Below are 27,977 nucleotides of genomic sequence, written 5' to 3' on the forward strand. Positions count from 1 at the left end.
ACTTCTGTTCCTCAGACTACTGCTGGCCAGGAGATCTAGAAGGCCATCTGAATGCATTGAGCCCTTCCACCTTTGAGTCTCCAGAGAAGGAAGAGGCGTGGGGTAGGCCCATCTTCTAGGCCTGTGACAGCAGGGGCCTCGCCTGGACACCAAGACTAGAGGGTCACTAGCAGGCGCTGGGGTTTCCTTGAGCTTATTGGACTGGCTATGCCACATACATGCCACAGAAATGCCTTCTTCCTGTGGCAAGGGGGGCTCTGAGCTGACGGGTGTTATCTGGAATCTGTTGCAGCTGCAGAGACTCTGAATTTGGATACCTGTTTGCCTCAAAATGCAAACAGCGCTGAGCAAAGGCTGACGGAACCCCAGCTCTTCCTGAGAGCCCGGCACTGTATCCGTGCAAATCTCTATCCCGTGAGATAGTTTTATTATTTCATTTATAGAGACAGACCAGAAATGTCACATCTCAAAGACAGAAGTGAGCTCTGGTGAACAGAAGCCCTCATTTTCCCCAGCTGACCCTAGTGACTGCACCACATGGGGCCAGGATCCCAGAGCCACTGAGCTGCGGGCAATGGGAGTGCTTTCCGGCTGGGGTTTTTGGCTGAAGGTGTAGCATAGTGACTTACGGGTGATTGACTGTGAGAAAGCCAGTCCTAGGCCTTTTGCCTTGGAAACTTATCACAGGCCGTCCAGTTGTTTTCCATCCCTTTCCAGAAGGAAGACCGTCCAGTCTGCTCCGACAGTTCCTCACAGTTGGTTTTGGATGAGGCACTGCCCCTTCCTTGACCAGTCAGTCAGTGAGAAAGCCATTGGACATGGTCTTCTCTACAGGAACTGGTGCTGGTGGTGGCCACTGTGGAGGCGGGGGGGGGGGGGGGGAGGCCCTGCGGCAGCTCCCTGGGGTAGCTGAGGGAACAAACACGGAAAACAGGGGACGTCAATCCTTATCTGGAGTTCATTAATGAGAACATTAGTCGGCTGTGGAAGCCAAGATGGTAAGATAGGACATTGGGTGGGCAGGGGCAGGGCTGGGGGCAAGGCCACCATGGGAGAACATGGTATTGGCAGACACACCTCCTCTATCCCACGTGCCCAAATCCAGGATAGAAAGGTCCTATAAATGCCCAAAGTCCAGCCTCCACAGAGGTCCAGAGAAAGAAAGGAGAGAAAGAGAGAGAGGGGCAAGGAAAAGCCACTCCTGTGGCCCAGACCCCTGGCCAGGGCTCAGAAGGCTGGGCAGCATGTGGGAACTCCGATCCATAGCCTTCTCCCGGGCCGTGTTGGCTGAATTCCTGGCCACGCTCCTTTTCGTTTTCTTTGGCCTTGGCTCAGCCCTCCAGTGGGCCAGCTCCCCGCCGTCTGTGCTTCAGATTGCTGTGGCCTTTGGCCTGGGCATTGGCACCTTGGTTCAAGCTCTGGGCCATGTCAGCGGGGCCCACATCAACCCTGCTGTGACTGTGGCCTGCCTAGTGGGCTGCCATGTCTCCTTCCTTCGAGCTGCCTTCTATGTGGCTGCCCAGCTGCTGGGGGCTGTGGTCGGGGCTGCGATACTCCATGAGATTACTCCAGTAGAAATCCGCGGGGAACTGGCTGTCAACGCTGTGAGTAGCCTGAAGCTCTGCCCCTTCTGGGAGGGGCGGACACTGAGAACCCTTGGGCTGGATGAGATGTGTGGACAGGCTGAGTGGGGAAACAGAGAGCTAGGCTAGGAACACAGCTACATCAGGAGAACTGAGCAGAGAGCCAGAGTCACCAGGAGCAGAATCCTGTTGGCCACCTGGGGGCCTTGCACCCAGTCCCACCAAGGGAGAGCATGCTCGGGTTTCTGTTGTGCTCCAGAGGAGGCCTAGGGTGGAGTGCAGCCAGACACAGCACCCTAGGACAGATACCAGCCCCTTGGGGCCTCGGGAACTTCCAAGTGTGCTTGCAGAGATCTAGAGAAGCAGGATGACATCTCTCCACAGCGCTGACTGTGTGAGGACTAGATAATTCCTCACGAGCCAAACACTGACAGCTCTGTAAGGGAAGGTGGGCTTGGGTGGGCAGGGTGTGTGCTAAACCCTCAAACCCTGATTCAGCTGCAAAACCCATAATCTCTCCCTCAACCAATTGTCCTAAATAATACCATCTGGGCTTTGTCTCAAGAACAAAGAAACAGACTTGGGAAGGGAAGTGGTGGAGCGAACGTTCTAGAGTTTGCTCATGCCAGTATTACCAGAACCAGACAGAAGCCTGCAGCTTGCCAAGCCATGGTGCCTTCGCGCCATGGTAGTGCGCAGTGCCCAGGACACTCTGAGAGGAGAAAATGGAGGCACGGTCCTTCTCCTCTCCAATCTGTGCAGGCCTAGGAATCTAGGGACCCTTCAGCACAACTGGACCCCCACCCCAAACCAGGAAAGCAAGAACCTATCAGGCCTCCTTTTCCTTTTTGCCACTTACTTGCTCCCTCGACCCTGCACACACTCGCCTCATCTGAAGGAGTGACTTTCCTTATGAGAGGGACGGAAAACACTCTTCTTCAGACTGGAGAATACAGCGAGGCTAGACACCTACAGCCAAAAAAGCTAGGGAAGCCAAAGCGAGGGATGGAATGTATCTATTGCTATTAAAAATTAAATGGGTTTTACAACAGGCAGACACCCAGCCAGAGTCAAAGAAGAACTTCCTGAGAGCACACCTCAGGCTTTTTCTAGCAGGAAGACACTGGGGAAACTAAGGCCCTGGGGAGCGGCCAGCCCTTGCCTTCCAACATCTCCCAGCCTACCCAGCAGTCACTATCAAAGGCTGTTCCTCTGCATTGACCCATCTTGCATGGTGGCGGGAAGCCTGCCTGTCTGGAATAAGGCAGCATAGTGCCCATTTGCCCTGAGGCTGGTGAGAGACCAGTGGCCACCTGGAGGCTGATGAGAGACCAGTGGCCACCTGGAGGCTGGTGAGAGACCAGTGGCCACCTGGAGGCTGGTGAGAGACCAGTGGCCACCTGGAGGCTGGTGAGAGACCAGTGGCCACCTGGAGGCTGGTGAGAGACCAGTGGCCACCTGGAGGCTGGTGAGAGACCAGTGGCCATCCGTGCTGCTCATGTTCTCTGAGGATGACACCAAGAGACAGCTTGGACCACAGGAAGTTGCCCTCCATGCGGATCTGCCCTTTGCCAGGCCACATACTAGTTTATCCTTGGAACAGTGTTGTAAGTTCAGTTCTGAGGTCTCCCGATCCTGTAGTTTTAACCCGGCATTCAGCAGGCCCAAATCATGGAGGCAGTAAACAGTGCCATCTAGAAATAGTCCAGGCTATGTGACGTCAGACCCGCATCTCGAGTGTCCCCCTTGAACAGCCACTGCCAACAAGAGTGGGGTTAGAGGCTAGCCCTTGTCATCCTTGATCCTCCAGAATTGGTCTTATCATCCTCATACAGAATGGGACACTGAGACCAAAGCAAACAGTCCCCCAGCAAACAGAAGCCTCAAAAGCAGCAGTTCCAAGCCCTCTTTCCTGTCTCTAGGAGGCTGTAGCAGAGCAGAGCTTGAGGCTAGACCCTAGAAAAACCTTGAAGCTGAGGCTAGGAGCTCAGGACCTAGAGGAGGTGTGTGGGGCTTAGGAATTGTCACCGGCCCTCCCTGTGCAGTGCTCAACCTCAGAGGGCAGGGCGTGGGGCACAGGATGACAAACCCAGAGAGAAATCAGCACTGGGTGTGGCCTGGTTATGAAAGGGCCTCTTAGTTCAACCCCAAGTTCTCTTCTTTCCCACAGCAGGAGCTGCACTGACCATGGGCACCCCACCTTCAGCATCTAGAGCCCCTGCCCCACCCTCCCTACCCCCCAACCCCCAACCCCCCACCCCCCACCCTCCACCGCGCCTCCACAGGATGTGCAGGGAGCAGCCCTGGGGACAGAATTCTGAATGCAATGGAGAGAGGTGAAGGCAGAGGTGACTCACCAGACTATACGTTCTTTGACCATGGGACTCCAGGAAGATTGATCCCCTGCTCATCCCATTGCGTCGGGGTGACCTAGAGAAACAGACTGTTCTGTTACCAGTCCCAAAGCTTCCTTCTGCAATCAGACCCCTCCCCCAAATCTGAATCATGACATCTTTCCTCTCACAAATCTCAGCCTCCATATCTGTTAGGTTCTGGGATCCACCTCCCACCCTCAGGCTGTCCAGGGTCCCTGCCCTGCCTCGGGACCAGGATCCAGAAGGGGTAGTGGTTGCAATTAGAGTGGAGGGGGCAGTTTTCTGGCTCTCACCCTAGGGCTTCCGTGGAGCTAGAAGCTGGGGAACAGAAGAGGGGGCAGGCAGAGTGAGCAGCTCCCCTCCACTCACTCACCGTCCCCCTCCAGCTCCACAACAACGCGACAGCAGGCCAGGCGGTGACCGTGGAGCTTTTCCTGACCCTGCAGCTGGTGATCTGCATCTTTGCTTCCACTGATGAGCGGCGTGGTGACAACCTGGGCAGCCCTGCTCTCTCCATTGGTTTCTCTGTAACCCTGGGCCACCTCCTTGGAGTAAGTCACCCTGCAGGAACCAAAACATATGCGTCCCCCAAAGAAACATCCACATGGGACATTGTAGAGATAGACGCATACAACTCCCCAGAGGGACAGTTTCCCAGAATGCCCAAGGGAGACACATAACCTGAGACTGGGGCTCCCAGACACCCCAAAGGAATTAATTACTCTTTGTTTTTTGTTTTTGTTTTTTGGTTTGTTTGTTTGTTTGTTTTGAGACTGGGTCTCACTACATAGCCTCGGCTGGCCTGAAACTCACTCAGTAGACCAGGTTATCCTTGAACTCACTGAGATCCTCCTGCCTCTGCCTTCCGAGTGCTGGGATGAAAGGCATACACCATTCATGCCCCCTTTCATCATGGGTTCACCTTAAACTGAGTCCAAGCTTCCAAACACTGGGAGGGGGTGGAGGTGAGGCTGCCTCACCCTGTTCTCAGTCTCCTTTTTTCTCTACCAACCCCCCCCTCACCTCCTACTGCAGATCTACTTCACAGGCTGCTCCATGAACCCAGCACGCTCCCTGGCTCCAGCAGTCGTCACGGGCAAGTTTGATGACCACTGGGTAATGGCCAAAGCCCTTACTTCCCCATTCCTAGAAATCATCCCAGAGAGACACTAGGGGGCTAGAACAGATTGGGGGGATGGAGGGGTGGACTTCTCAATCCCTCTCCACTTGTCCTGAGGCCCTGGGAAACATTTGTTCCACCCTTCAGAGCCATGCCAAAGATACTGTCTTCCCCTGTCCCTTGCTATAAATGAAGATAACAGTCAGTATTTTATCGGTTTTCTTGGGGAAAATTAAGCGAGTTTATCTCCATAACATAGTGCCTGGCATTCAGGACCCAGTAAATGATACTCATGCTTAACAGCTTGGTATGTGCTGGGCTCTTTGCTCGGAGCTTTGCAAACCTTGCCCGTTTAATTGTCCCATCTCTACGAAGTGAGCATTCTTGTAAGAAAAGAAACAGGTTCCGAGAAAGTGAGTTGTCTAAGTTCACACAAATGGTAGAATCCGGACTCCCAGCCAGGCAGCAGGCTTAAGAATTTGCCCACTCACCCCCTACACTAACAAGTCGCCCTAGGCAGCTCATGCTGACGGTATCAGAGGCACTCGAGGGCCGGTTCCTACGCGGCCTGGACAGCAGAGTGTACAGGGGGCTTCGGCGGGCTGGGTGAGCCGGTGCCAGAACCTCTCCTCTCACCCGCACAGGTCTTCTGGATCGGACCCCTGGTGGGCGCTATTCTGGGCTCCCTCCTCTACAACTACCTGCTGTTCCCCTCGGCCAAGAGCCTGCAGGAGCGCCTGGCAGTGCTCAAGGGCCTAGAGCCCGACACTGATTGGGAGGAGCGCGAGGTGCGGCGGAGGCAGTCGGTGGAGCTCCACTCCCCGCAGAGCCTGCCGCGTGGGAGCAAAGCCTGAGCGCCCCGCCCCGCACCATCCCGCACGGCAGCGTACCGCAGCGCAGTCAGCGACCGCCCGCCCCTTCCCTCCCCCGGCGCACCGTCCGCCCCCGGTGCAGCGTGGCTGCTCCAGCGCCCGCAAGCGCGGTGAGCCTCAAGAAGGGGCTCTCCCGGGAACCTGGCAGCACCCCCACCCCGAAGTCTTGGCCCCAGCGACCATCCGGCTCACCTCTTGCAGGGAACCAGGAACTTGGGGAAACAAGCCACTGGGGAGGGAAAGCAGGCGGGCGGGAGAAGGAGAGCTCTGGAGAGCCCGCACCTGGTGCAGGGGGAAACGTGGGTAGAGACCACCTTGGGGGCCTGTGGTTGGTATCTGGTTTTGTTCAGGTGTAAAAGTGCTCGTCCATCTCCGCGTGCTTCTCTCCTCACGTGCAGGGTCTGCACGTGCCTGAGTGTGACCCTGAATGCCCATGGTGATACAGGGCCGGGATTTCTCATTCCCGCTTTGGCCGCCCACTCTGGCACCTGCAATAAATCCACTTTCTCCGCTATGGAAGAGTCCTCCTAGCAAGTCAGTTCCAGGAAGGAGTGGGGAGCTGGTTTCCAACCTCATCCTCGACCCTCTGGGAAGACTCTACCAAATTAACAGTCCTCGGCCCAAAGACTTGCCAGGACTCATTGCTGGAAGGAGCCTGTCAACTAGAGAACAAGTCCCCTAGACATAACCTCTGGGGAAGGGAGGACTGGGTATCCAAGGACTCCTTTTCTACCCCAAGGGAGGGCTCTTCAACGGGGAGAGGGTGTTGCTTGACTCTCTTCCCCAGGGAGCCCCCCCCAAAGATTAGTCTACCACTTGGGCAAAGAAAACAAAAGCCATCCATCGGGCCGCAGCTTTTGTCCTGAGAGGGGAGATTTGCAATTAGATACTGCATGAAAGGAGACACTCGGTTTCGCAAGGGAGCCCGGGAGCCTGGCACACAGCACATGCCTATGGCTGGCAAGGCAAGGTGCTCAGGCATGCAACCACAGGCACCAAGCAACACCCCTCGGTCACTTGTTGCCCCTCCCCCGCAGGAATCTCTGTTCCCTCTTGTCTTTCCTCCCTCCCTGCCCTGTGCTCCACGCTCCGCTCGGCCAGCTCTCACAGCCTGACGCTTACTGTGTGGACCTTGCAGTCTGCGCTCTCCTGGATCAGAGGAAGGAAGTGACTGGACCAGGCAGGGGCGGGTCCAGAATCTGGAACCCAGACTTCTAAACCAGAGCAGGGCAGCGGCTCTCAGATGAGATTAAACTGGGATTAAGTAAGACTATGCATATAAAGATGCCCGGTGAACTGTGATTCTATTATCACATATTATTAGGCTCATTTTCTTTATCGCCGCCTTCTCCAGGAGGGGAAGGCAGAAAAGCCAGACCTCTAGCTTTCTCTACTTCGTGTAATTGGTAGTTAGAGCAAACGGGAGCCCTGGGGCCCCAAGGTCCAGACAGAAGGAGCCAGGTTTGGCGCTGGCCGCTTCCTGGTCCAGGCTCTGAGCTTTCCTCATTGCCTGCGCACTGGCTGGCTTCCACCTTCTCCCTCTGCCACCCTTCCTCTCTCTGCATCCACTAACTAATCCAAGGCTCACGCCTGGCGCCTCTTCTCCATGTGGTCATTCCACACTCTCAAGGCTTCTGATTTCATCTGTCCACAGCACCAGCCTCACTCCAACACGCCATTCACCACGTGACCAGATCAAAACAAAATCTCTATAGCTGTGACCTTTGTGTCTGCCTGACCAAACTTCTCATTGGAGGCAAGAAGAGGCTCATTGGACTTGCACGCTGTGGGAAGGACCCTCCCATACTCCAACAGCTGCTGAGAGTGACTTGACCTCGTGGCTTCCAAAGAGTGGCGTCAGTGACCTCTGGGGCTGCCTCTCGGTCATTGCCCTGAAAGCTCAAAGGATTTAGGAACCCCATGCCCACTCCACTTACCCCAACGCACCCCTCTTGAAGGTCAAGGATGTATCTGGACCACTTCCTGAGTCACACCGCCCCAAAACTGAAGCCTAAATGATAGGAGAATCAGGGAATAAGAGTGACACGTGTCTCTGTGTCCCAGCACCAGGGCTGGCCACTTCCTATGTCTTAACTCATCTATGGAGACCTTCCAACAGTTCAGGAAGGGTCACAGTCCCCAGCCATGTAAGGCTTTACTGTTTCCACACAATCCCCTCAACATTCCAACCTTGTGAAATAGGCAGAGCAAATGCTCCTTCTCCCACTTGATTCTAGAACTGAGGCCCTAAGGCTGGCCCAAAGACACACAGGTAATACACAGCAGAGCCAAGACTTGAACCCAGGCTGTTTTACACAAGATCCCACATCTTTCCACTGAGACAAGCCCCAATCTCTTCCTGAGAGCCCCTGACCAAAATCAGAACACTCAGCCCAGTCCAAGTCTCCATCATGTAGTGGACAGGTCTTGAAGTGGGTGGTGAGTGGGTCAGAGGAAATGCCACAAGGACTCATGGGTGGTTTCTGCCCTTGAAGAGCACCCAGTCAAGAAGGTGGAGGTCAGACACACCCAAACTAGACAGACACAGCACAGCATAGAGGCAGGTGAGCAGACTTGCAGGTCCCCAAGCTGGGGACACACACAGCTCTGGACTGTCCCGGTGGCATCCTCCCCCTTTCCCATTTTGTGCAGAATGACTTCATCCCTCCAAAAGTTGCTTTGACGTTGTGTCTACAAGCTGTGGCCCTGAAGGTACGCCACGCCCACAGGAAGAATGTAAGCCCCTCGGAGGCAAGGCAGTCTCTTACTGTCTCTTCCTTTTGGTCTTGTCAACACGGTGTTGTGCGTATAGGAAACAATAAATGCTCATTTGTCAATAAATGCTTCCTCTCTCCCACAGCTTAAAAATGATCAATTCAGTCCACTTGCCCGAGACAGTCCCAGGTTCCTAACATTTCCACCCCAACCTTCTCCTTCCAGAGGTTCCTATATTAGGAGAGATGGGAGAAGAGCCTTTCTCTGAGAGATGTTAGCCCCTCGGCCACAGGTAGGGAGACACTCTTCCCAGATAAATAGAGAACATCCTTTGGAACAGGAAGGTCAGGACCTTGAATGCGCAGGGCAAAGACAATTCTTATTATTACTTTTATTTTATCGTATGTGTTATGAACATGTTGCCTGCATGTATGTCTGTGCACCATGTATGTGCTTGGTGCCCATGGAGGCCAGAATAGGTCATCCCTTGGACTGGGTTACAGACCATTGAGAGCCACCATGTGAGCTCTGGGAACCGAACCCAGGTTCTCTGGAAGAGCAGCCAATGCTCTTAACCAGGGAAGGATCTCTCCAGCACCTATTCGAAAATATAGTACCTCTGGCGGCAGTGGCAGGGACGGAATCACAGCCCCGTTGTCACCCACGAGTACCTGAGTTCCCTTAATCTTTAGTTCAGATCGGATCCTTGGCTCTGACACAGAAAAGAACTCCAGGAGAAGCCAGCACGAAGTAGGGTTGGAGTTCATTAAAAGACACTTTTATTAGAAGAAAAACGAGGACCAGCTGAGAGAGTGGGCACTGGCTTCTCAGTGAAGACTGCCAGTGACGTGTCTGAGTGCTAGCCATAGGACACGTTGGTGACTCTCAACGGGGTGCTGAGAAACCGGTTTTCTTCAGTAAGTGTGATTTCAGGGTGTCTCTGGAAGTGGCTCTGGGGAGGCCTTGGGTCTGAAAAAGTAAGACTGGAAGCTGCACAAGGAGGTTGGGATGTGCTGTTCTACTGTAAAGGGCGTTTCTGATGGGATTCCTAGAAAATTACAGGTTTAATTGTTACCTGGGAAGGAGAAAGCCTTAAGCAAATGTTAATTGCGTTGGGATTATTGACTTGGCGCTAGTCTGAGTCCCCTCTCTATAACAGATTGTAAAGGAGCTCCTGAGGTGTCCTGGGTGGGATCCCAGTGAGATAGAAAAAGCCAGGAGATACCACGTCTCACAAGTCTTTTTTACTGTAAATGGCATCTTCCCTGAGAGGCTAGAAAACTGGGGGTTTGTGGTTGGGAAAGGAGAAAGCTTTAAGCAAATGTTGCCAACTGTGTTGAATTTTTGGTTCTCGGCTGGTAAGAGGCTCCATCCAGACTCTGGGGTAATAGGCTCCTTTCTCTTCCCATGTCTCCATAATTTTGCCAGAAACTCTCTCCCATTGTTTCTCCAGTAAGGGACCTGGTGACCCTGATGGTTAGAGAGATGAAAAGGCCTCAGATGCAATCCTTGGAAACAGAACCGGTTGCCCTTGGGGGGACCTTGACAGATGGGGCCTTTTTTGGTTACACCAAGGCCATTCCTTGTGATCAAGTCTGTGGTCTCTATCCCAGGCCACTGTGCCAGCCTGAGCAAGTGACTTCTGAGTTCTGGCCTTCTCACAGGGTTGCTTGGAATTAAATAATTAGCACAGAAGAGACAATTCCAACCTATATTTTAATCCAGAAAATGGCAAGAACTAGTTCTTTTGTTTGTTTGTCTTTGAGATAGGGTCTCACTATGTAGTCTCTGGCTGATCTAGAACTCACTCTGTAGACCAGGCTGGCCGTGAACTCACAGAGATCTGCCTGTCTCTGCCTCTCAAAGACTGGAATGAATGGTGTGAGCTACCATTCTTGACCCAAACTAACTTTTTTCCTCTCCAGCACTGGGAATTGAACTTAGGACCCCACACATGCTAGGCAATGGCTCTACCACTGAGCTGTCTTCCCAGCAAAAGCAAGTTCTTAGCCTTCCCGGTCCTTTGTTAGCTGGGGAAGAGTAAGGCTCTCATTCTCAGGCAGGAACGCCCTTTGATGGCCGGATTACCAGGAGCTCTGACCTCTGCCCACTCGGGGAAAACAGAATGTGAGCCCTACAGATTCACTAAGTCAGTGCCTGGACAAAAAAGGTGAAGAAAAATAAATAATTTTTTTTAAAAAAGGAGAGCGGTGCCTAAGGAAGGCAAACTAAGCTACAGAGAGGGGGTGGGGTTGTCTGGCCTCCAGGTCTCTGAAGCGATTGTGGCCCTTCTCCAGTCTGAACCTCAAGCCCTAAAGAAAATTCTTATTGCAGCAGCCTTGCCCTGCTGGGGGCATAGCCTTGCAACTCTACAGAGAAAAGAACAGTCCACCTGACTGGAGCCGTTGGGGAGGAGTCGCTCAGCAGGAAATGCCAGGCAGAATGGGAAACAATAGTAGGGTTTCTTTGGACCCTGTTTTCTTTGGCCTCTTAGCTGCCACCTGGCCTGAAGTCCCTCCTCCAGGGTCTTGCTTTTCTGCAGGCGCCTCCTCTCACCCTCTGCTGGACATGCGTATCTTTTCTCTCTCCCAGCTGCACCTTAGGACGTAACTGCCCTGGGAGGTTTTTAAATGGATCATAGCATGAGATGACTTCCCTGAGCCTTGCTATATGGCTGGCACAATGCAAAGTGCTCAAGCATGAATGGTGGAGGACAGAGGGGGCCCTGAGGTGGGTCCTTGCCCTGTCCCCAACCCCTGGAAAGCCCTCTATCCTCCTTCCACACATACCAAACCTGGCGAGGGCTGGGAGCAGCAGAGGAGGTCTGGAAGCCCAGAAGGGAGAGATAAGGGACAAGAGGGAGCAGGGAATTAGAAAAATGTGTGACCCAGTCCTAGAATGTGGAAGCACTTGATTATGGTGGGAGTGGGGGCCAGAAAGACAAACTGTGTGAGAGTCAGACATAGGAAAATCAGATAGAGACAGGCAAAAACAAAGACCCACAGATTAAGAGACTAAGAACGGTGAAATAGAGAATAGCCAGAAACAGTAATAGACAGGTTGACTGTAAAAGGAAGGAAAAACCAGAAACCAAAAGTCAGAGAGACAGGCAGAAAGAGGGTGACTTAGAAAACAAAAAGGGATAGAAAAAAACGAAACGGCAAAGAGACTGTGGAAGGGAGCAGAAAAAAAAAAAGAGAGAGAGAGAGAGAGAGAGAGAGAGAGAGAGAGAGAGAGAGAGAGAGAGAGAGAGAGAGAGAAACCAAGACAGCCACGTTTGGAAGAAAGACCAACAGGGATTAGAAGCCGACTTGGAGAGCGACCAAAACTAAATGAGGGTTTAAATGGACCTAAAGAGTCTGGCTGGGGAGGAAGAGAGAAGGAAGCGGAGGTCTAAAGTGAGGGACTTCTGGGTCGGAAACAAGAGAGGCCAAGACCCTTCACAGTCTCAGGGCCTCTTCCCTAAGCCCAAATCGCTCACCACCCCAGGGCTCCCAAGGGCTGCCATGGAGAATGTCTCCTAGAGCCTGCTGCCTAGAGCCGACACTGCCACACGTGGCGTCGAGGATTGCCAAGCGCAGGGCAGGCTGGCACTGTGTTCCCTACCCAACGCCCCCGCTCCCGCCGGGCTGGACCGGGGAGAGGCCCACGATCGCCGGACCGCCCCCGCCACGGGCGGATAGGGAGCTAAGAGGCGCTGTCCTCAGAGAGTCGCATCACTCTGGCCCGGCCGTGGGTGAAGCCGGGTCATGATGCCCTGGTCGTGCGAGGAAAAGGAGGAGCTGGACCAAAAGCCCAAGGAGCAGAAAAGGGAAAGACTGTCAGCCGTCCCGGGCCGCGGGTGAAGGCCGACGAGAGAGACTTCCAGAGCTCTGTGCGACGGGAGGCAGCAGCCCAGGGAGCCCCGGCACGAACGTCGGTCAGGAGGGCGCGGGAGCAGCGTGGAGCGCACGATGCGCGCGACCCAGGCCGCCGGGCCGGTCTACACCGCCGCGTGGGTCACGTGGCCCGGGCGGGTCCGCCGCTGTGCGGGCGGGGGGTCGGGGGCGCGCGGGGCGGGGGGCGGCGAGCGCGCGCCCGCCAGGCTCGCTCCCTGCGCGCTGCGCTGGCCCCTGGGCACGGGAGCCGCCCCCGGCCCCCCCGCGCTTTGCCCGCCGCGGGGCGCGCGCCCTCTATATAGCGCACCCCTGCCCGGCCCGCGCCAGGCCGCCTGCCACGGAGTGGGCGCCGCACCGCGCGCAGAGCCCCGAAGCCAGAGGCCCGCCGCTGCCAGCGCCGCCCCGACGGCCTCCCTGCGACGCTGCCGCTGCCACCGGGCACCCAAGGCCACCATGAAGAAGGAGGTGTGCTCAGTGGCCTTCTTCAAGGCCGTGTTTGCGGAGTTCCTGGCCACCCTCATCTTCGTCTTCTTTGGCCTGGGGTCGGCACTCAAGTGGCCCTCGGCGCTGCCCTCCATTCTGCAGATCTCCATCGCTTTTGGCCTGGCCATAGGTACCCTGGCTCAAGCTCTGGGGCCTGTGAGCGGTGGCCACATCAATCCGGCCATTACTCTGGCCCTCTTAGTAGGCAACCAAATCTCGCTGCTTCGTGCTATCTTCTACGTGGCAGCCCAGCTGGTGGGCGCCATTGCTGGGGCAGGCATCCTCTACTGGTTGGCGCCAATCAATGCCAGGGGCAACCTGGCCGTCAATGCGGTGAGTGCCTAGCAGATGGTGGAGGCGTGGGCAGAGACCCTGGGGACATTAAGACCAGATCCTCCATGCTTCTCCATCTTGAGAATGGGTACAACCAAAAGGCTGGCGCAACTTTACCAGGAAAAATAGGTTTACCAACCAACCTCCTGGCCAAACTGTGCCCCCTGTCCCAGCTTCTCCTCACACTCTACTTCATCTGCCCTTCCTCTTACACTGCTCTGCCTGGCCTTGCTTCCCATGGCTGCCGAAACATCCCCTCGGCTTCTAGGTTCACCTGTGAGTTTTTTCTTGTCATCCCCTTGGCCGTGTACTTTTAATGGAACCTTCAAAGAGCAATGGATGGTAATCGTGGTCTGGGTAACCCCGTCTTCATGGGCTTCCAATTTATTAGCCATAACATGGAGGTGGGCCTAGCACAGCAAGTGTCATGGGTGTTACACTTAGAAGCTATGATGTGACACTCCCCAAATACCGGCTCCCCCTTTGGTAACCCCTGATCCTGCCCCCTACTGTCTCCCCATTTTTGCAGCCCTAGATTCAGCCCCCTGTCCCATGTGAACTGGGTTCATTAATCAAACACAGAGGAGGATTTTCGCGGCCATTGTCAAGCCGTGAGTCAGCCACACTGGAGAGACGGGTTTGAGGTTGGCACCAGCAGCGGGTCAGGCACGGATAGGAGGCCAGGGGCAGTTTGCAGGAGGCAAACTGGGCAGCTGCCCACAGGAGGGAGGGTAAATGCCAGCTTGTGGGGGCTGGGGATTGGGCAGAGCCATTGACACGATGGTGCTCAGGAAAACTCGCTGACACCCTACCCTCTGGCTACAGGCCTGAGCTTCAAGCCTGTGCACATTGAAGTATAGTTTCTGTAACGAATGGCTTGTCTGGTTCATGCAGAGGGCTCAGCTTCCAAGAACTCAGGTTCTAGGTGTCCTTGAAGGCCAGAACTGTCACAGAACCTGAAGGCAGCAGGGACCTAATCCAGCTTTTCCTTGTAGCTCAGCAACAGCACAACACCTGGCAAGGCCACAGTGGTGGAGCTGATCTTGACCTTCCAGCTGGCTCTCTGCATCTTCTCCTCCACTGACTCCCGCCGTACCAGCCCAGTGGGCTCCCCAGCTTTGTCCATCGGCCTGTCTGTCACACTGGGCCACCTGGTGGGGGTGAGTAGTGCTGACACAAGCTGGGATGTCATGGAGAGAGGCCACTCAGGATGAATATGGAGCCCTAGAACAGCAACTCCTCCAGAAAGATGAGACCCGGCAGAGGTTAAGGCCTGGTCTTGGGGCTTCTGGGCTGTAGTCCTACTGTGCCCTCAGTTTGAACTCCCCCAAAAGCCTCTCTGGACTGAGAAATAGTGCGACTAAGTGGAAGGGAGGGTGAGGTCAGAGAATTAGGCCCAAAAGAGGCTGAAAAGGGAAGAGGACATGGTCTGGAGGGCATGGCTTGATGGTCAGGTGGGCTGCATGAACAGAGTCAGCAACCTAGGAACTGGAAAACCTGACTTGGAGATGTGGGTGGCCCTACACTGTGACCTGAGAGAGCCAGAATTCTGTGGGAGGGGAAGGGACGGTGCCCTCCTCACTGTGACCCCCATCTACCCAGATCTACTTCACAGGCTGTTCCATGAACCCAGCCCGTTCCTTCGGTCCAGCGGTGGTCATGGATCGGTTCAGCCCCTCCCACTGGGTGAGTGTGGGCCTCCCCTGGCTCCCTAACAGGCACTGAAAACACAGGGAACTAAACTGAAAGTCCAGGAGTGATCGCACTTTCTGGATGTTATGGGCCCAGAACCTGAGGGCTGGAAGGAGAAGGGAACACAGAAGGGGCTGAAATGAAGCCCGAGGGGTGGAGTGGACCAACACTTCTCTAGAAGTGGAACGGGCATCTGTGTGTGTATCTGTCCAAGTGGAGATGTTGGGGGCATGTTTTTCTGGGACTGTCCCTCTGAACAGTGTGTTGTGTCCATATGTCAGCCAGGCTTAGAGTGCAGAAAAGGGTGGCAGAGCCTTGCTGGGGCTTCAGCAGGGGACTTCTGGCTCCGCTCTGCCCCTTGGAAGACATCGTGTTGGGGGCTCTGTTTGCCTGCTTGGAAGGTTGCCTTGCCTCTCTTTAGACTGGGATTAGGAAGCCTGTCTGTCCTGGGCTCTGCCTGCCTTCTTGGAGGGTCTGCGTGTCTGTGGTCCATGACTTTGTCATTAAGGACTGGAAACCTGGACGTCCATTTCCTTTCCGGGTCTGAGTGTCTGTGTCCTCATGAGGAAGGCCATGAGTTCGGGGCTCAACCTCTGCTTTAACCCTGTCTTGCAGGTCTTCTGGGTGGGGCCGATTGTGGGGGCCGTCCTGGCTGCCATCCTCTACTTCTACCTGCTCTTCCCCTCCTCCCTGAGCCTCAGAGATCGTGTGGCCGTCGTCAAAGGCACATATGAGCCGGACGAGGACTGGGAAGACCATCGGGAAGAGCGGAAAAAGACCATAGAGCTGACGGCACACTGACCAGCACAGGCAGGGGCCAGTCCCTCATCCCTGAACTGCTGGCAAAGAAGAAGAAAACTAGACCTCCGAGCATCCTTCCCACTGCCCTCTTGGTGGGGAAGAGGCACTGGACCCACGCTGAAGATAGAGATGGAAGCAGAAGCCCACAGCGGGACACTCGGGTGGGGCCAGGGGCTGGAGTCTGACAGGGACAGGGTCTCTTCAGAATGAATGCCACGGGGCAGACCTCAGAGACTGTGACTGCAGTACCGAGCTCACAGACTGCCCAGGACCACAACAGAAAGGGGTAGTAGCAGCCTGCTATGTCGCCCAGCCCAACCTCTCAAGTGCCAAAGCCAGCCTCCATGTGGGCAGAGGGGACATCCCCCAGAACCCCTCAGCAGAGGAACAGATGGTTCATTGAATGCCATGCTATTTATTTTTGGCCAAGGATGGGGGGGAGCTGGTTTTGGGGTTGGGCACTTCCCAGTAAAACCATCAATCTTCATCTCCCTCCAGAAACCTCTTGGGACGATGGCCAGTCATGTCTCCCTTTGTGATAGCACACCCGCACACACGGTCATCAGAGGGCTAGGGGAGGCGGGCAGGACCAGAGAGCTGGAGGGTGGCGAGACCACATGTAGAAACAGAAAAATACAGAAACAGCACAAGAGACCAGGGAGGGCCAAGAAGAGGGTCCAGAGCAAAGTCACACGCCAGTTCCACCTATCCCTTCGGCTATGTTAAGTCCCTGCCACTTGAGGAGGACCTGGTGTTCCAGGTAGGGTGGGGAGGGAACCAACACAGGCCCTTGAGATTCCAAAGGGGTGAGAGGCTCTCAGTCCTGAGAGCACCCGCCTGGAGCTTCCTTCTCTGGGACTCCAGTGTTTCTGAAAGGCGGCATCTTGGAGCCTGTGCTGAGAGGTTACCATCTCCCTCATCGGCACACAGCATCTCCCCACCCAGCTCCTCGGGGCTTCTGTCTTCTGCCTTTGGCAGGGTGGGGAGGGGATCTTGTCACCCCCTCACCCCTCCTGTCCTTGCCTGCTTGTCCAGTTGCTGTTGACACTCGGGAAACTCCGGAGCTTCCATTGTTAACCTGTAAAATGTATCCAGACGCTTCCTCACAGGGTCGTGAGGAGCCAGATGAGGTTAGGACGAGGAGTGCCAACGGCCTCTCAGTGAGCAGCGGGTAAAGACCCATGAGTAGTCAGCACCCAACCCAGCACCATGGTTAGAATCCAGGGTGGAAACTGGCCACCCACCTCCAAATCTTTTTTGATTTTGTTTTGTTTTTCAAGTTTGTTTTGAGTTCCAGGGCTGTTCTGGAACTGTCTCTGTAGACCAGGCTGCCTCGCCCACCAAGTGCTGAGATTAAAGGCATACACCACCACCACACGGCCCCACATTCAAATCTTGTTACCCCTGGGATGAGGAGCCCATGAATTGGGATCTATTTACCCTGGGTTGCCATGAGGAGAAGTGAGATCCTGACTGGGAATTAGACCCTAGTAAGGATCGTACCTCTGAGAGAGTAGGGACGTCTGCTCTCCAGATCCTGCTTGAGTCTGCTGCTCCTCAGCAGGACCTCTCCCTTGCTCCTCAGCTTCGCCTCAGCAGGGTCAGAGGCAGCAGGAATGGGAAGGAGAAGCTGCAGACCCAGGCTGGGAGGCCAACCCACCCAGGCTACCCCCGAAACAGCCTAGGTCTGAAAGGCAGTGAAAACTGCTGGACCCAAACCTGCCTGCCCCACAGGTTTCCATGGAACACCAGTCAACTGGGGGGGAGGGGAGAATACACAGAACCTACCCCTACACACACACACACACACACACACACACACACACACACACACACACACACACACACACTGCATCTTGCCTTCTCTTTCCCACTTCCTGCAAGTGAGGGTGCTGACTGCAAGTGCCAGCTCTAGCCAGCAGGGGGCAGACTCGCCCACCAAATCCACACGCAACACTTCTTCCCTGGGATTGGACTCTGGATCCAGGCAGAGACGAGGCTGTTCAAGAGCACAAAGAGGGTGTCCCAGGCTTAGGTTTCTGAGGTAACCAGGGAGTAGCCCCTCGCCAGCCCAGTACCTCACTACTCAGGAGGAGGTGCAGAGGGCAACAGAACACCAGTTCAGCTTTCAGACAACTCTGATTTGCATTCTCCTGTCTAACAAGCCCCAAGGGACCTGTGACAGGGTGAACAGGGGCCTACAAGAGACAGACCCTCAGCGTGGGTGGGGCATCGAGGCGAAGGAGTTACTGCTCTGTCTGATCCAGTTAGAGCCATGGGCAGGCAGGTTTGCCAGCAGGGGGCGCTGTGCACCTGTGTGTGATCGTCCATGAACAGACAAAGGGCCATGCACACACACATACACTAATCCTATCCATCTCTGGGGCTCCTAGCTGTGGCACTGACCTGCAGCTGTGCTTGGGGAGGCTATATCTTCCCTGTGTGTTCCTCTTAGCATGGGTATGCGAGACACAGACATGGCGCCCCCATCCCCACCCTGGCCACTCGCGCGCTCAAAGAGCCAGGCGCACTGTACTGTGTGCAGCCAGCGCACCTGTGGAAGTCCCACCCAAGCACACACATGCCCTGTCAGCTCTCTGACAGACTTCTCTGCCTGAAGGTGGCATGGACGGAGAGCCCATACTCTCCAGCTGAAGGCTCTTCCTCTGCGTCTACTCCTCTCTCCGGAAGCTGCCGGTTCCCATCAGCAGTGGATGGACAAGGTGCTGTGATAGGTGGAAGAGGATTCGAGCTAAAACTGGATGGTGGTGGGCAGAAGGTGGCAGTTTAGGTGGGTGGACAGGAGGAAGAATTTGGGGGAGGATCCGATCGCAGCTCTCCTCAGCTTAGCCCCCTCCTCCGTCAAGAGTGACCTGGCAGCCTGTCAGTCTGGTCAGAGCCAGCGAGGTGACACAGACTGGCTTGCACCCCCCCCCCCCCCCCCACACACACACCACTTCCCCCGGCCTAAGCGGGCTTCAGTGGGCGCTTACATCCAGGAGGAGCGGTGGGCAGCCAGGTGTGAGGCTGGGACAAAAGGCTTCTGAGCATGAGTGAGCTCAGATTAGCACTAGAGTCTGGGACTGTTTGGGCCCAGGATGGTGCTGGCTGGAGCAGGAAAACCAGGAACTGGGCAATGCCTGCCTGCCCGCAGGGGATGAAAGACCTTGTCCCAGGCTGAGTGGGAGCCAAGGAGGTCTGTCCTGTATGATCTTGGGAAAGAAGCTGTCAGGGCACTTAGTGTCTTTTACCTTCAGCCAGCAGAGCAGGGCTGCAGGCGGTACTTGGCCCTGACCTGCTACAGCAGTCAAAACCCTTCTCTGTGTCTACTGTCCAGTGCCGTGCCCCAGAGGTGAGGGGGTGGGAGCCGATAGTGTCTCTGACTGGAGGCACTTTCCTAAGGTATCTGCAGAAACTTCTCCCAACCCATGGGGTCATAAGAACAACACCCACTTAAAAGCAAGGTTGTGCCATCACAGAAGCCAAGCAGCTGGTCAGGGCGCAGTCCACGTGGCAATATTCAACACACTTCTGTTTGTGTTACCAAAACTCTCCACACAGGCACCACTGGCTGTGGGCACACATCCAGAACTGGGTAAACGGGCATCCTTCTACCAGGCACAGCCCAGGAGAGGGCTGGGAAGCAGACCTTTGGGGTACGCTGAGGGCACCCCTCAGTCTCCCCCATTTGCTCAATCCTACATCTCTCTGTTGCTCACTTAGATTCTGCTAGGGACGAACACTGGGGAAGGCTTCTCAGGGAAACTGCACTTGAGAACTGTCTTGAAGGAGAGACAGAAGAAATGCCTCGCCCACGTGGAGGGCTCAGAAGGGACACTGTAAATGTTTGGCCCAGCTGTAGTGAAGAGGACAGGCGGGGTGGGAACTGGGGCAGGAGGAAGCAATCTCTCCTTGCATGTTGGTCATTGAGGTAAAGGGGAGCCATTGAAGGGTTGATGGGTGATGTGACCACTGTGGCATTTTGGAAGGATCTCTGGCATAAGAGAAAGGCAGCTGGGTAGGGTGTGGGCCATGGTTGAGCCCTCAGCTGGTAGGAAGCAGGCAAGAAGGCTTGAGGCTTAGCTTTCTAGGTAGGATGGGAGGTACAGGTTGAGTTGACCCAAAATTATGGGAAGTCAGATGAAACAAGGAGTTTGTGCAGTGGGGGGAGGTTTGAAGATGGGCAGGGGGATGGCTCAGTGAGGAGAAACACCTTACCGAACCTGATGACATGACTTCAATCCCTAGGACCCACCTGGGAGAAATGGCTCCAGAAAGTTGTCCTCTGAATACAATCTGTGCATATACTCATATACACACAATAAAATAAAAATGTATGTAAAGAAAATAAATTTTAAGAATGGGAGAGAGCACCAATCCCAGCACTCAGGAGGCAGAGACAGCAGATCTCTGTGAGTTCGAGGTCAGCCTGGTCTACAGAGCGAGTTCCAGGACAGTCAAGGTTATGCAGAGAAATCCTGTCTTGAAAAAACAAACATAAAAGGGAAAGAGAATCTTCCGGGGCCAGTGAGACAGGATTAGCTGAGCAGAGCTTCCGCTTCCAATGAGGCCAGGGGCACATGGGTGCCTGGCCCAAGCAGGTTCGCCCTGGGGTCAAGGGTGTCCAGCCTAAAGGAGACTGGAGCTGACTCCCAGCTGGCGTCCCCTATCCCTCCTGATCGGGCATCGTGTCAACAAGAAGCTGGGGAGGGGGCAGGAGAGTCACAGAGGAGGCAGAGACTGGCCATTACGGCTGTGCCCGCACAGCGTCCAGTGCTGCCAGCTGGGCCTGGCAGCTCAGACCAGACAGAGAGGGGATGAGAACGAGAAAGGAGTGGAGGCGAGGACGGGGACTAGCAGTGGGGCGCTGGCAAGAGCATGCTGCGCCCAGTGAGAAACCAAGGTTCCTCTGAGGAGAGGAAGGGAAAGCCAGGACAGCTGGAAGAACAGAGGGGGCAGGGAAGGGCTTGCCTGGGACTGAGATGGAGGAAGGCGTGGCAGAGCCTGTGGTCCTTTGAAGATGTCAGAGAATTCAGTCCTGTGAGCGGGCAGGAGGACAGCCATAGGAACAGCAGACCAGAATGAAGCCAATGTGACAGCCACCTGCTCGTTACTGAGTATCTAGTATAGGCAGTCTCCATGCAAGACACTGTGTACAGTGATGAACTAAATGTGATTCCTTTCCTAAGGGCTTAGCACTTGCTGGGGAGACACATCAACTCTGCAGCAACAGTGTCCTGACTGTGTGTGAAACTGCCCAGGTGCTGTGACAACACACAGAGATGTCCTTACCCGGGACAGAAGCAGGTGACACTGGAAGCTGGCCTCGGGGATGGGCTAGGAGTTACGCAGGCAGAGAGCATTGAGGGCTCTCCGAGAAGAGGGAGAGTCTCAGCGACAGGCAGGATGCTCACCCCATGATGCTGGCCAAAGAGGGTGGCGGAGGCCTAGCAGAGACTTCAGCAGAGCACAGCCAGCTGATCACCACCTTTGTGAAGCTCAGTTCTGACGAGTGCAGAGAGTTGACTAGGACACAGTGAGGACACCAACCGGCTGATGGCTGCAGGGCTGCGGGAGGAGGGCACAGCCCGGATGCAAGCAGGATTCGAAACCAGCAGGGCTCGATAGCTTTATGGGGAGAAGGGCCAAGGATACTTCTTAGGTACCACCAAAGTGAACTGGAGAAAAGAAAAGAGGGAGGAGGGGATGGATGCATTTGGAGACAGACTGGGGAGCTTGAGGATAGCCAGAGCCGTCTGTGTGTGGCAGGTGCAGCCAGGGGCCAGGGCAGGGCAGGGTGAGAGTATTGCTTGGTCAGCTCCACAGAGGGAAGACCTTTGTTTAAGAAGTTGCTGGGGAGAGTTCGAGGCCAGCCTGGTCTACAAGAGCTAGTTCCAAAACAGGAACCAAAAGCTATGGAGAAACCCTGTCTCAAAAAAAAAAAAAAAAAAAAAAAAAAAAAAGAAGCTGCTGGGGAACGAGGGGATACTGTCTAGGCATTGGTGACACTTTAGGACCAGCATAGGCACAAAAGTAGAAAACCATCTGACCTGATAAATCACAGGGTTCAAGGGCTAGAGAGGCAGACAGGTGGGTAAGAGAAGACAGAGAGGCAGGAAGAGAGGGAAGGGCTGGAAGAAACTCCCCGGTGGACAGTAGAACTGGTCAGGACCCCATGTGGCAGCTGGCACAGTTTGAGGACTATGTGGTGAACCCGAACTCTATGACTCCCGCCACACACCCAGGACCACATATCCTCAGCAAAGTTGACTCTGTTCGCGTCTGCAACATGGGAGTGAGGCTTTAGGTGGGAATGGTGGAAAGACCTTAATTTCACAGCTAGGTTTATGGGGCACAGGATACAACCCCACCTCTTCAGAGGAAGAGACTAGATGGTTGGACATGGGAAACCCTGAAGCAGGCCTTGAACTTGAGGTTCTCAGTGATCCTGCTGTCTCTGAGCTGACACTGGGGACCTGACGTCCATTCTGAATCTCCAGGTCTCAGGCTAGATTTCTCTTAGCAGCCAATGTTTGGCTGTCCTGGAAGGTTCCAGCTCAATGCCCAGTATCACCCCCTTATTGGCCTGCTCTCCCCATCAGGTGAGCCCAAGGTGGAGCTAGGCACGTGAGCACAACCCTCTGCACCTCCCACCCCAAGACACGCATAATGCCCTCAGCAGGCTCCCCATCAGCCTGAGCAGCTTGCTCCTGAGAACAGCAGTGTGCAGGCCACTACAGAAAGGGAGACCAGGGGACAAGAGACCTGACGAGACGGGAATCAGAGAGGAGCAGGAGCAGCAGGCCTGAAACACAGGGAGACAGGACATGGAGCCAAGGCTGTGTTGTAGGGCTTTCTTACTGGCTGGCAGACTCTGGACAGCCATCAGCAAGGCTCTGTTTGCTGAGTTCCTGGCCACGGGGATGTATGTCTTCTTTGGTGTGGGCTCTGTCCTGCCCTGGCCTGTGGCCCTTCCCTCTGTGCTGCAAATCGCCATCACCTTCAACCTGGCCACGGCCACAGCTGTGCAGATCTCCTGGAAGACCAGCGGGGCCCATGCCAACCCTGCTGTAACACTGGCCTACCTCGTAGGGTCCCATATCTCCTTGCCTCGGGCTATGGCCTATATTGCCGCCCAGCTGGCAGGGGCCACCGTTGGAGCCGCTCTTCTTTATGGGGTAACTCCAGGAGGTGTCCGAGAGACCCTTGGAGTCAACGTGGTAGGTGCAAAGAATGACTCAGGTGATAGGGCACGGGAGAGAGAGACGGGTGGTAAGGGTGGGAGTCCAGACAGGAGCAAAGCGGGGTAGAGGGGTCGGATAAGGTAGCCATGCACTAATCAGCTGCTCCGAGCAGGTCTCTGGGTTCTAGAGGAATGGACTTGGGCATTCATCTAGGCAGGGCAGGAATGGAACAGGGAGGAGAGGGAGTCAGAAGGACCAGGCATCTAAAGGCCGGCACGGGGTGGGGCTGGGACTGAGGGAGAGAGGGGACCCTGCCCACACTGTTTAACTCACAGTGCTCTGCTGTGTCCTCCCCTCTGCCATCTCCCAGGTCCCTGCTTCCCGCCCGCAATCGCTTCCACTACTGCCCAAAGGCCTCCTCCATCTGTCCTCAACTTTCTTGTTCCTTACTTCCCTGTCCCCCGAACCACAGGCCTCCCTCAGTGGCAGAGTGGGAGAGGCGCCTTCCGCAGGCATCAGGCATCCAGATGTAATAGGAGTTGGCCGCTCAGACCTTAGGTTCTGGGGCTGAGAGAAGACTAGACCTAGGGAGTCTCACTGTCCTGCGGGCGGAGCCCACATCCACTCTGGCACACTCCTTTCCTCTCTGCCCAGGTCCACAATAGCACGTCAACCGGCCAGGCGGTGGCCGTAGAGTTGATCCTGACGCTGCAGCTGGTGCTCTGTGTCTTTGCATCCATGGACAGTCGGCAGACCTTGGGCTCCCCAGCTGCCATGATTGGGATCTCTGTGGCCCTGGGCCACCTCATTGGGGTAAGGAGCAAAAAAGGAACACCCTGCGTGTGCACATACTGGAGTCCTCCCTGGAGAAACTCCAGGACTCCCAAGGCCAGGAAGTATCTTTCCCTGAGCTCCTCAAGTCTTGTGGCCTGAGGTAGTGAGTGCCCTGTAATATAGGGCTAGCCGAGGTGGGGGGTGGGGGGAGATGTCCTCCCCTAGGCTGCCTCAGACCTCCTCATACTTTGATCCTGAATGTCTTCCCTAGATCTACTTCACCGGCTGTTCCATGAACCCAGCTCGCTCCTTTGGTCCTGCTGTCATTGTCGGGAAGTTCGCGGTCCACTGGGTGAGCCCTCCACTGTTAGGCATGGGGTATCGAGGACTAGAGCTAGTAGGCTTTACCATTAGGAAATCCACACGGAGAAAAACCAGCCGCTCTCGTCACCAGGGCATTTAGACCATCCAGGAGTACAGATTTTCCTGCATTTAAAAAGCATAGGTGAGCATCCCGGCTCTTTCAGCTCCAATATCCTGCAGTATCCAGGGACTGGCAAGAAGTGGGCCAGGGCAGAAGCTGCAGCCTTGGCCCAGGCTTTATGTTCTGCTTCCTTCTTCACTTTCTCCAGCTGGACCAATTTTCAAACTTGAATAAAGAAAAGACAAACAGAAATAGACCACACAGAAGCAGAGATAGAAACAGCAATAGTCAGGGCTAAAACAGGAGAGGTGAGAGGGAAGAGGAGCCGTGGGAGAGGACTGGAGCCCCAGCTTTAGCTTTGGCTGCACCCTCCAGGGGAGGAAGGAAGCCCTGGGCGCATAGTTCTCAAGTCACCCTGCGTTACTGATGGCTCCCACCTACTTCTGTCTCCTCAGATCTTCTGGGTGGGACCCCTCACAGGGGCTGTCCTGGCTTCGCTGATCTACAACTTCATCCTGTTCCCTGACACCAAGACTGTGGCCCAGCGACTGGCCATCCTCGTGGGCACCACCAAGGTGGAGGAAGTGGTGGATGCGGAGCCCCAGAAGAAAGAATCCCAAACGAAATCAGAGGACACAGAAGTGAGCGTGTGACATTGCCCAGCCCCTGGCCCCTCGGGCTTCCAGGGCGGCATGCAGGTGGGCGGCTTGCCTTGTATGACCTGGCTTGAGGTGTCCCTGGTGTTGGGGGGATTGAGAGATTGGTCACTTATTCTAAGTAGGTACCAATCCTATCCCTGGCAAAACGGTTGCTTCTTTTCCTTCCCTGCCTTTCTCCCAGGCTGACCTTATATTCAGTCTTCCCCTTTGGCCTATGAAATAGTTGGGACTTGGGCACACCACCATGACTGGCTTCTGCATTAACAGACAGAAAAAAATATAGAAATAAATCCATCCAGTTAATTTAATTCTCCAAGATCTTCCTTGCATTTCCTTCTACTTTCTTTTGGTGTTTATAATTTTACATACAAAGTAATGTGTTTCATTGTGTCCTTTTCATCCATACTTTGCTTTTGTTGACCCTCTTCCCGGACACCCCCTCTTGGACACTTCCTGCTGGTCCCCTCCTCCCGCTAGGTCCTCCACTTCCCCCCAATCCCCAGTCCCCCCACACCTGTAACGCCTTCTCCCTCCTGTGATCCTGGTTCTGGTTCCATTAAGACAAGCGTGAAGGGAGGCAGCAGGACCCCGTGGCATCCTGGGCCTCTGGATCCCTATCTTGGGGAAAGGGGAATTGGAACCCATATAGTCTTTCTGCTTGGATTCTGATGAGGGAGCTTTAGGAAGCCCCAAATTTTTCCACTGAGGAAAGGAGGGGAACACTACTCTTTGAGAAACCTGACAGGGTTTCTTTGCTCTCAGAGTGGTTTGGGGATCCATCAGAGTGGGATTTCCTGAGGACAGAAATCGCTTTCCTAAAAGGACTTCATTCCTACTTTCCAATGCTCGGGAAGGTCCGCACCCCACACTGGGGCCAGCTGAGACAGAGGAACCTTCTCCTAGGTTAGCAAGGAACAGCATTAAGGCGCTCTGGACCAGATGGTCTTCCCCTGGGGCCCCTCAGTGAAGACACAGGAAAACCTCTACTCCTGTACTATAGTCTACATCCCGGGCCAGAAGCCTCTCCAGTCTGGTTCTCAGCATCATAGGACCCAAAGAAGCTCTTAAATAAGTCCTCTTAAATGAGACCACAGAATGACCCAGAAAATCGAGATTAGAGGTTTAGCGCCTCAGAAAGATCCTGGGAGTTGAATTGATTTTGGTAGATGTTAAAGGCTGCTCTGCATCTTCTCTGCCTCTAATAAGAGCTCGGCCGTGCGGTGGTGGGGATCCTGTCTGAATTTCAGCTTCTACACTGTAAACTGGGCACACTCCTCCTGCAGAGAGCGCTGTGGCAACAGCGAGTTAGAAGATGCTTTGGGGAGTTAAATGCTGGTAGAACAACTCCAATAAATGATGATTATCGTTGCAGTTACTGTAATTATTGGGTTTGAATACAATTGCTGTTGGTAATGGGAAGGAAGAGGGAAGGGGGATGATGGAGAGGGAGGGAGAGAAAGCAGGCTCTGCTCTCCTTCACTGCGTTGCTTCCCAGGGTCCCTGCCCGCCTTCGGTCTGAGGTCTTCTGACCTGGGAGCTTTGTGGGGGTGGAAAGGACCCTGGCATGAAGAGATAAGCCAATTCAAGTCAGTTCTCATCTCTATGGCACCCATCACCATGGTACCCTGAGATGCAGCAGCCAAATCCATTAAAAAAAAAAAAAAAAAAAAAAAAAAAAGAAAGCGAGATAATTGATAAGCACTTGTCTTCAGCTGGGCTGCAGGAGGGAGGGGCTGCCGAAACACTGCAAGGGCAGGGCAATGGGTGGACCTGGAACTACTGCAGCGGTGGCCCGTGACCCAGCATCTGCATCCATGGTCTTCTGCATGCTGCGGTAGCGTTGGTACCGAGAACTATCCACCTCTCCAAGCTGATCCTCCTCAGCCATCTTCATAATCTCGAAGCCCCAGGGCATCTTGTGCCCTTTTATAAGTAGGGACAGACGTGTGTGTGTGTGTGTGTGTGTGTGTGTGTGTGTGTGTTCATCTGTGATCTGTGTACAAGCGTGTGAACAGAGGACATGACTGACTTGCCAAAGGTCACTTGACTTTTATTGCAAAGATCCCTAAGGTCTCCAGCTCTCAGCTTAGAATTTTCTAAAATAGAGCTCTCTGGGGTCTCAGAGGAGCCACTGGAGGGAAAGAGGCAGGGGCTCAGAGAGGGTTGTGGCAGGGAACTCCTGCAGTAGGCTTTTAAGCCTCTTGACAAACTATCTCTGTGCCCCAGAGCCAAGCACACACTGGGTGCTCAATAAAAGTTTGATGAATGAATGACAGAGGCCGGGCAGCTGGGGAGGGAGAGGAGGCAGTAATTGATCAAGAAGAGGAAAATTCAGAACGTGGAGCTCCAAATGGGCCAAAATGACAGCAGCCAAGAAACCTGTGCTTCCACACAGGGGCTGGGAAGAGGGTGGAAGTCAGAGTTAGCGTCTCCAGAATTTAGGTGTGGGAGGCACAGAGGTCCTGGAGCTCACAGATATGCACTGGGGGAACCAGGAGTGTTAAACACACAGGCTTGTTCCTTCAAAGGGAGGGATGCAGAACCTGTTATCTGCACAGAAGGCTGGGCATGGAAGTGGTTAATAACCTGGTGACCATTGCACTGTCTGTGTAGCCTGCGAGACCACACCAGATCCGCTCCCCACCCCCAAGACCCTTATTGTGAATTTGTCACTCTATAGAACCCATCTTTATGGAAAGTGTCACGTCCTTTACAAAGAATTTCAATGTAGTCATGTCTTAAGCTTTATTGTGCATGCAAGATTGAGCTAATTATCACCAGGAAAATTTTCACCAAATTGTGCTGTGCTTAAAATATGCCAAAAATAAACTACTTGGCATCAGACTCCCAAAGTTTGAACCAACACTGGCTACTTTGTCTGTTTACCCGAACTGCCTTCTCGCCTCCCTCAGATCGTTCCTCTGCTGGCCGTGGTGGTTGAAGAGATTACCGAATTTAGGAACCCAAAAGAGCAAGGGGGTGGCCTGCCGGAAGCTGGGAACCGTTTTAACTGATAATCCTTTAGCAGCCCTTCTGTAGAGAAAGACTAGAGATGGCCTTCCTGAGAAAGGAGGAATCAGTAAT

General features: G+C 54.5%; 3 protein-coding genes and 1 long non-coding RNA gene across 4 annotated transcripts; 3 read left to right on the forward strand and 1 right to left on the reverse strand.

The window, feature by feature from the left end:
• Positions 1-1,156: 1,156 nt before the first annotated feature.
• Positions 1,157-8,714, forward strand: Aqp2 (aquaporin 2). Its single transcript, XM_050122429.1, has 4 exons — positions 1,157-1,604; positions 4,345-4,509; positions 4,994-5,074; positions 5,723-8,714. The coding sequence occupies exons 1-4, from the start codon at positions 1,245-1,247 to the stop codon at positions 5,930-5,932; spliced, it is 816 nt and encodes a 271-aa protein (XP_049978386.1). The 5' UTR covers positions 1,157-1,244; the 3' UTR covers positions 5,933-8,714.
• On the reverse strand, positions 2,870-4,423 carry LOC126488768 (uncharacterized). Its single transcript, XR_007588793.1, has 3 exons — positions 4,332-4,423; positions 3,941-4,013; positions 2,870-3,340 (listed from the first exon to the last, which is right to left on the reverse strand). It is a non-coding gene; the product is annotated as an uncharacterized lncRNA (long non-coding RNA).
• A 3,370-nt stretch (positions 8,715-12,084) lies between the features above and the next one.
• Aqp5 (aquaporin 5) lies at positions 12,085-16,339 on the forward strand. The gene is made up of 4 exons (XM_050122424.1): positions 12,085-13,359; positions 14,355-14,519; positions 14,962-15,045; positions 15,667-16,339. The coding sequence occupies exons 1-4, from the start codon at positions 12,619-12,621 to the stop codon at positions 15,850-15,852; spliced, it is 1,176 nt and encodes a 391-aa protein (XP_049978381.1). The 5' UTR covers positions 12,085-12,618; the 3' UTR covers positions 15,853-16,339.
• A 6,340-nt stretch (positions 16,340-22,679) lies between these two features.
• Aqp6 (aquaporin 6) lies at positions 22,680-24,924 on the forward strand. Its single transcript, XM_050122430.1, has 4 exons — positions 22,680-23,072; positions 23,691-23,849; positions 24,082-24,162; positions 24,690-24,924. Exons 1-4 carry the CDS (start codon positions 22,680-22,682, stop codon positions 24,885-24,887), a joined length of 831 nt encoding a protein of 276 aa, XP_049978387.1. The 3' UTR covers positions 24,888-24,924.
• The last annotated feature ends 3,053 nt before the right edge of the window (positions 24,925-27,977 follow it).

This window comes from Alexandromys fortis, unplaced genomic scaffold (assembly GCF_014885135.2).
Source record: "Alexandromys fortis isolate MF-2015 unplaced genomic scaffold, M_Fortis_MF-2015_v1.1 scaffold_216, whole genome shotgun sequence".
Classification (NCBI taxonomy): Eukaryota; Metazoa; Chordata; class Mammalia; order Rodentia; family Cricetidae; genus Alexandromys; species Alexandromys fortis.

Bases quoted from the DNA above. Each gene is read 5' to 3' on its own strand.
- Aqp6 (XM_050122430.1), top strand. From the start codon at position 22,680: ATGGAGCCAAGGCTGTGTTGTAGGGCTTTCTTACTGGCTGGCAGACTC. The intron at 23,073-23,690 runs GTAGGTGCAAAG...CTCTCTGCCCAG, and splicing joins AGACCCTTGGAGTCAACGTG to GTCCACAATAGCACGTCAAC. The intron at 24,163-24,689 runs GTGAGCCCTCCA...CTGTCTCCTCAG, and splicing joins GGAAGTTCGCGGTCCACTGG to ATCTTCTGGGTGGGACCCCT.
- Aqp2 (XM_050122429.1), top strand. From the start codon at position 1,245: ATGTGGGAACTCCGATCCATAGCCTTCTCCCGGGCCGTGTTGGCTGAA. The intron at 4,510-4,993 runs GTAAGTCACCCT...CTCCTACTGCAG, and splicing joins CCCTGGGCCACCTCCTTGGA to ATCTACTTCACAGGCTGCTC. The intron at 5,075-5,722 runs GTAATGGCCAAA...TCACCCGCACAG, and splicing joins GCAAGTTTGATGACCACTGG to GTCTTCTGGATCGGACCCCT.
- Aqp5 (XM_050122424.1), top strand. From the start codon at position 12,619: ATGCGCGCGACCCAGGCCGCCGGGCCGGTCTACACCGCCGCGTGGGTC. The intron at 13,360-14,354 runs GTGAGTGCCTAG...TTTTCCTTGTAG, and splicing joins GCAACCTGGCCGTCAATGCG to CTCAGCAACAGCACAACACC. The intron at 14,520-14,961 runs GTGAGTAGTGCT...CCATCTACCCAG, and splicing joins CACTGGGCCACCTGGTGGGG to ATCTACTTCACAGGCTGTTC.